This window comes from Lepus europaeus, chromosome 3 (assembly GCF_033115175.1).
Source record: "Lepus europaeus isolate LE1 chromosome 3, mLepTim1.pri, whole genome shotgun sequence".
NCBI classification, from domain to species: Eukaryota; Metazoa; Chordata; class Mammalia; order Lagomorpha; family Leporidae; genus Lepus; species Lepus europaeus.
This window is the reverse complement of record NC_084829.1, coordinates 103,089,367-103,096,707: the sequence shown is the minus strand read 5'-3', so window position 1 is coordinate 103,096,707 and position 7,341 is coordinate 103,089,367. Positions and strand designations below refer to the sequence as shown.

Genomic DNA, 7,341 nt, shown 5'->3' with positions numbered 1-7,341 from the left:
TATCAACCCTTGGACATGTCCAATTATGGGAGGGAGGGTGTGTGCTTGTTTCTACGTGCACACACATGTAAAGACAAAGCCTCTTTACATAGATGTCTACATTCCTCTATGAAACATACACACGCACGTGTGCGCACGCACACGCACACACACACACACGGTCAGGCTCTCTCCCTCTCACACCTGCACATACTGATACACACAGCATCTCATTCTCTGAAGAATGTAAAACGGGACACCCTGCTCAAGTGTAATTTGCTTAGAGTGATTTGTCTGTTTTAAAAATTCACAGTTCTTCAACAGTAGTTAACATCCCATGCCAGCTGCTGTTGGTGAAATACGGTTCCCCTGTGCGTGCGTGAGGTAGACTTCCCAACCGGGTAAAGAACATGAGACACTAGCAAGGGTTATGTCTTTTTCCTTTTTTGAACTGAAGGCCCCTTTTTGTTTGGTTCTTCTGGTGCTGCCGATGACTTCGTGGAGGAAGCTTCTGGAGGGGACCTGCCTGGCCGCTCTAGGACCTCTGGCCTTGCCTCCTGAGCAAACGGTGGTGACGTGCAGCCCTGCCCTCCTCCTGCTTCTCTAGGGAACATCGAAGTGCACGGCTGGGACTCTGCTTCCTGTCTTCCCTGAGAACTGGCAGGTGGCTGTGCTGCAGTTTTATGTGGGCAGTTTGCCACCATGTGCAGGATGCTCTGACAGCAATGGCACTTCTTTGGCTGAGGAGGTAGACTGCATTCCTTAGCATGATGATCAAGACCACCACAGTTGTAGCATCTGCAAGTGAGAGTCACAGAGACATCTTAAAAGTGGGTGCATGCATCAGGAAACACATAATAAATGAGAAAGAAAAAACAAACTAAAATGCATAGAATTGTCAATGAGATCAGCATACTTTCTCATGTGACATTTAAAAACAAAAGATCTGAAAGGCAGAGTGACGGGGGTGGTGGGAGGCATATCTTCCATCTACTGGTTCACTCCCGAATTAGCCACAACAGCCAGATCTCAGATAGGCTCAAACCAGGAGTCAGGAACTCCATCCTGGTCTCTCATAGGTTGGCAGGGACTGTAGTACTTGGGCCATCATCTGCTGCTTTTCCAGGCACATTATCAGGAAGCTGTTTTGGAAGCATAACATCTGGAACTTGAACCAGCATTTTGATATGGGATGCCAATGCTGGCCCCTCACATAACTTCTTAAAAGTGTATAATGTTATTTATTTATTCTGTTTATGCTAGTTGTTTCAAGGACTATCATTAGCAATGCTCCAGAAAAGCTGTAAAATTAGTTGTCTTACACTTGGTAGCCAGTGGAAAACAGGAGTACAAATCCATGAAGGAATACTTACTTCCATATAGAAATGATTTCTCATTTAAATTTGACAGGTTATTGGAAAAGAACAGGTTAGTCCACTAGAGGGCAGTCAATAGTCAACAAAAACCCACCAGCTAGCTTTAAAAATACCGCTGTTGACATAGGATAGGAAATGGCAATTCACTTAGCAATTGGGAAAATTATAGACCAAATTAAATTTTATGAGTTTAACACATCCTTGAGCGTTAATTATGGTTGTGGGAACCAGTTGAACTGAAAAGGATTTTTTTTCCTCCCTTATACAAAATTAAGTAGTGCAAGTGTAATTTGATATATAAGATATCTAGTCAGAAAATCCGAATGATATCTGGCAAATTATCAAGTAATTTCAGAGCAATATATTAAATGCATCAGAACACTGCTATGGAAGGTCTCTAAAAAGTTAGTAAAGCTGGAAGCTTGCTCATGACAAGACACACTTTCTTTTCTGTAAGAAATTAGTTTTCCTTTGGTGTGAATTTTCTAAATTGAATGAACATAAATCCATTCCTAATAACTGCACACTGAGGGACAGGACTTTGTACTAACTGTGTGAAACTCTGACTTCTTAAGAGCTAAGCAAGGAAATCATCTGTACTTTATTTACTTAATTTCAATCAGATTTTAACATTTTCTATTAGGTGTGGGTATTTGGGTGTTGTAATGCTCACATAATACATCTTCAGGGCATCTGGGTTTGAGTCCTGGCTCTGCTCCTGATTCCAGCTTCCAGCTTATGCATACTTTGAGAGGCAGCAGGTGACGGCTAAAATAATTAAGTCCCTGCCACCCACGTGGGAAACCTGGACTGAGTTACAACACAGCATTTGGGGCGCAAACCAGTAGATGGGAGCTCAGTCTCTAGATCTGTCTGTCTGCCTTTCAAATGAAAAAATACATATACATACAGAAAATATCAAAAGACCATACAGTGAAGAAATTAAGAAAATACACATATTTATATTTACCAGATTGGTGTTCAATGTATTTTCCAAATACATATTTATGACCCCTTAATTCTAATTACAAAACACAAATAATAATGGGCTACAGTGTTTAAAAAATAGCAAAATATGTGCTAAGTGTAGGAGTTAGTTTAAGACTAAAATGACAACAAAAATAATTATAATTAAGCACATTTGTATTTGTGTGAGAGAACAAGCTTAATAAACTTATACTACCTTATATTTCAAAGAGAAACTACTAATTTACTATTAATAGTAAGCTAAGCAGTATAGGTAGCACACTTTGTATTTCATCTTCTGAGTTGTTATAAAGGGTCAATTTTCTTAATTGGCAAAAACTAGCCCAAGTATTGCCTCTTCCAATAGTTATCAATATTACTGCACAGATTTCAGAATAATGGATTCATGAGATAGGCTTTTACTCTTTGTAATAATTACCAAGTATTTAACTTAGGGCAGACTGGATCATATTTTCAAGAATTAAAGGAAACAGTCAAGAACTAATGTTTTCAAATGCAAGTACAATGACATTCTTTAATATAATAAATTGATAAACAATACAATGCAGATTCAATAGTTTTAGCTGTGTGTTCTATGAGGCAGGGCAAAATTAAAGAACAATTACTAATGCTTTTGAAACACAAGTGCCCGAAGCAATACACGAAAAAAATGGCATCTTTGAAAAATGTAACTGCATGATTTATAATAATGTTTTCCCACATAGTTCTCTTCTATGGTAAATTCTTAAATTAAATTTGCTCATCTATAAACTATCTCCCTGTGAATTAAATTCACTTCCTTGAGGATCACATCCACTCAGGAGCTCATTTTTGAAGAGAGAGAAAATAGGTTAAAGGCTTCAGTAATAGAGCCGCTCTCCTGCGGACACATCAATCTCATCAGCCACTGTGCTGTGCACTGCGTTATCCAATTCAGGGAGCCATTCTGCCTACACACTGACCAAGGGCCTGATGTCAGGAATCTACTTTCACAAACAGGGTCTTCCATCCATTTCTGTATATGCACTTAACAATGCATTTGGGTTATAAAACTTATTTTTAAGGATACTGTATGATTGGGTTGCCTTGCATTTTTATCTGTACAGGTAATCCACCCCAGCACCAGCTTTTTCAGATACATGCTATCATTAGGCCAGACGGCCAGCCGCACTGAAAAGATCTGCATTCAGTGTACATGTGCTTAGCCTTAAGAGGCAGAGAGTGCTAGTTATTCTCCTATTTAATCATTCACTGTCAATCACTCTTAGTAAGAGTGTACGTTTCACCCCTTTTATGAAAACCCCTTCCTCCCAAGGGACTCACACCAAGATGGAAATGTTCAGCTACCTTTCGACTCACAACCTCATACTCCACCTGAGCCATACATGGTCCTATCTCATGCCCTTTGTTTATTTCCCGCACTTCTCCAAGTGAGTTTGTTTTTGTCAGCTTGAATGCATTGTACAAGGATGTGAGCCTAGAAATGGTATGTGTTTCCATGTACAGCTACATGCTTAAGAAATATAACAGTCTCCCAGCAGAAAGACTACACAAGGAACCATGATCATGTGTTAATGTATTCCAACTGCACCACATAAAGAATAAAATGACTTATGTTAAATGTTTTGTAAAATGCTGACACAGTGTGCTTTCTCATATTAAGCACAAAGGTAAAATAAGATGTCCAGTTTAATCATAGAGTGTTATCAAGTTCTTCATAAAATTACTTTATACTTTAATTCTAATAAGCACATCCTAAAAAGTATTACCTCTCATTTAAGAAATGTTTAAGGATGAAAGATAAATAACAATCAAACTGCAGTCAATTTGACTATAAAAATAGGATTCAAATTTTTAAATGAAAGGTGGATGCCCATAATAGAATAGAAATAGCAACTAAATATATAAATATAAATGAATGGCTAAATAAGTAAAACTAACTCTTTTAGATTCTAAGAACTATTTAAGTTCTGAAATAAATGATGTAAGTTTTTATAAATCAAGTCCAACATATTAACATTAGTTAATAAGCTCCTCAAAACATACCCAAATTTCTGAGGATCTCACTGGAAAAACAGAAACCCTGATTTAGAAATAAGAATTTAGGCCGGCGCCGCGGCTCACTAGGCTAATCCTCCGCCTTGCGGCGCCGGCACACCGGGTTCTAGTCCCGGTCGGGGCACCGATCCTGTCCCGGTTGCCCCTCTTCCAGGCCAGCTCTCTGCTGTGGCCAGGGAGTGCAGTGGAGGATGGCCCAAGTGCTTGGGCCCTGCACCCCATGGGAGACCAGGATAAGCACCTGGCTCCTGCCATCGGATCAGCGCGGTGCGCCGGCCGCAGCGCGCTACCGCGGCGGCCATTGGAGGGTGAACCAATGGCAAAAGGAAGACCTTTCTCTCTGTCTCTCTCTCTCTCTCACTGTCCACTCTGCCTGTCAAAAATAAAAAAAAATAAATAAATAAATAAATAAAAATAAGAAATAAGAATTTAGATTTGCTATGACCTTTAGAGACTTTCTCATTTTTTGATTTACATAACTGGTTGAGTAGACTGTATTTTCAAATGAATGCAGCAATAACAGAACTGAGATTAACTGAGGATCACTGAGTAAAATATCCATAGAGGTTGAATTTTAAGAGATACTCCAATGGTTTAAGTGGAAGAATTCATTTATTCATTGTATATTCCCCTTGATCAAGTGATTAAAAACCTGGGAGAGGGGTGATACCACAGATACTGAGCTGGATTGGCCTCTTTTTAAAATGCCATGAAAAAAAAATGTACCTTAGGTTGCTTCTCTGAATTAGGTAGAGTTAGTTCATAAGAATTTACATGTAAACTCAATTCCAGATACTGAGGGCCTGAACGGGGGCATTAAGAATAACGACAGAATGATCTGTAAGCTTCTCAAGAGGAAGAAAATGCTGAAAGACTAGAAATGATAGTAGTATGGCCGGCGCCGTGGTTTAACAGGCTAATCCTCCGCCTTGCGGCGCTGGCACACCGGGTTCTAGTCCCGGTTGGGGTGCCGGATTCTATCCCGGTTGCCCCTCTTCCAAGCCAGCTCTCTGCTACGGCCCGAGAAGGCAGTGGAGGATGGCCCAAGTCCTTGGGTCCTGCACCTGCATGGGAGGCCAGGAGAAGCACCTGGCTCCTGGCTTCAGATCAGTGCGATGCGCCGGTCACAGCGGCCATTGGAGGGTGAACCAACGGCAAAAAGGAAGACCTTTCTCTCTCTCTCTCTCACTACCCACTCTGCCTGTCAAAAAATAAATTAATTAATTAATTAAATAAAATAAAAAGAAACAACAGTAGTATCAAAGACGAACAAGAGAGAGAGAGAGAATGAACACGGTGGGAAAAGAGACTTGCCAACTTTGGGCAGGAAGAAGATTAAGAACAGAAGGAGAGAGTATATAAAAATTCCTGGGGGAAAATAAAAGATGAGAAAAAGAATCAGTGAAGTTTCCAAATGGGAGGGGTAAAAAAAATTTTCAGGAACTAAATTGAAGAAAAGGTAACTGATTCCTTGAAGAGATTTAACTTTGATACAGTCCAAGTAAAACTCAGAAATGATACTAATAAAATTACTCAACTCTATAATTTTTTATTCTTTCATGTGTTAACACGTGCTATTTAATTCAGTTGTGTGTCAGTCAACCCAAGACATAGGAGTGGATCCCAGGCTGGTGTTAGTAAGAGGTGGAGTGGACAGAAATATTTTAAGAGGGTGTCAGTGTAGTGGCATGGTGGACTCAATATGAGTGCAGGTTCAACTCCTGGCTGCTGTGCTTCCCATCCAGCTCCTTCCTAACGTATTTGGGAAAGCAGTAGAAGATCGCCCAGTCTTGGGCCCCTGCACCCCTGTGGGAGACCCAGATGGAGTTCCAGGCTCCTGGCTTCAGCCTGGCCCAGCTCCAGCCTTGCGGCCAATGGGGGCTGAAAGATCTTTCTCTCCTTCTGTCTACAACTCTGCCTTTCCAATAAATATATAAATTGTTTAAAAAAAAAAAAAAAAAAAAAAAAGAGCCGGCACCGCGGCTCAACAGGCTAATCCTCCGCCTTGCAGCGCCGGCACAGCGGGTTCTAGTCCCGGTCGGGGCACCAGATTCTGTCCCGGTTGCCCCTCTTCCAGGCCAGCTCTCTGCTGTGGCCAGGGAGTGCAGTGGAGGATGGCCCAAGTGCTTGGGCCCTGCATCCCATGGGAGACCAGGATAAGCACCTGGCTCCTGCCAGCGGATCAGCGCGGTGCACCGGCCGCAGCGCGCTACCGCGGCGGCCATTGGAGGGTGAACCAATGGCAAAGGAAGACCTTTCTCTCTGTCTCTCTCTCTCACTGTCCACTCTGTCAAAAAAAAAAAAAAAAGAAAGAAATGTTATCAGAAAACCCACGAGAGTGGAAAAGGGAAGGATCCAGGGTGTGGCTTTGATGGCGAAAGTTGTCTCCCCTCACTATGCACATCCTGTGAGCAACACACACAGATTCTGAGACCATCCTTCCAGAAAAGCCCACTCTGTTCTGGCAGCCCCTAAATATAAACGTGAAGATAGTTTTTTCTCTCCACAACATCTGTCCCAAAATACCAAGAGGAGAGTTAGGAAACTGATGAATCACAGAACTAGAAAGGCCCTTTAAGTGGCGTTTTAAAATCTCTATCAAGTCAACCTAAAATTTAAAGAATTTGCTTCTTTTTTATTTTGTTTTTTAAAAGATTTATTTATTTGAAAGTCAAAGTTACAGAGAGAGAGAGATAGGCAGAGAGAGAGAGAGAGAGAGGTCTTCCATCTGCTGGTTCACTCCCCAATTGGCTGCAACGGTCAGAGCTGTGCCGATCCGAGCCAGGAGCCAGGAGCTTCTTCCGGGTCTCCCACATGGGTGCAGGGGTCTAAGGACTTGGGCCACCTTCTACTGCTTTCCCAGGCCATAGCAGAGAGCTGGATCAGAAGTGGAGCACCTGGGTCTCCAACCAGCGCCCATATGGGATGCTGGTGCTTCAGGCCAGGGTATTAACCCACTGTG

The 7,341-nt window shown here is 41.8% G+C and overlaps 1 protein-coding gene across 1 annotated transcript in view; it reads right to left on the bottom strand.

Annotated features, from left to right (window-relative positions):
• Positions 1-407: 407 nt before the first annotated feature.
• The window catches only part of LIN28B (lin-28 homolog B), a 121,189-nt gene continuing 114,255 nt past the window's right edge, over positions 408-7,341 (bottom strand). Inside the window, exon 4 of the mRNA XM_062187640.1 lies at positions 408-777. Within this exon, the coding sequence (XP_062043624.1) occupies positions 408-777 (370 nt within the window). The remainder of the gene's footprint in view (positions 778-7,341) is intronic.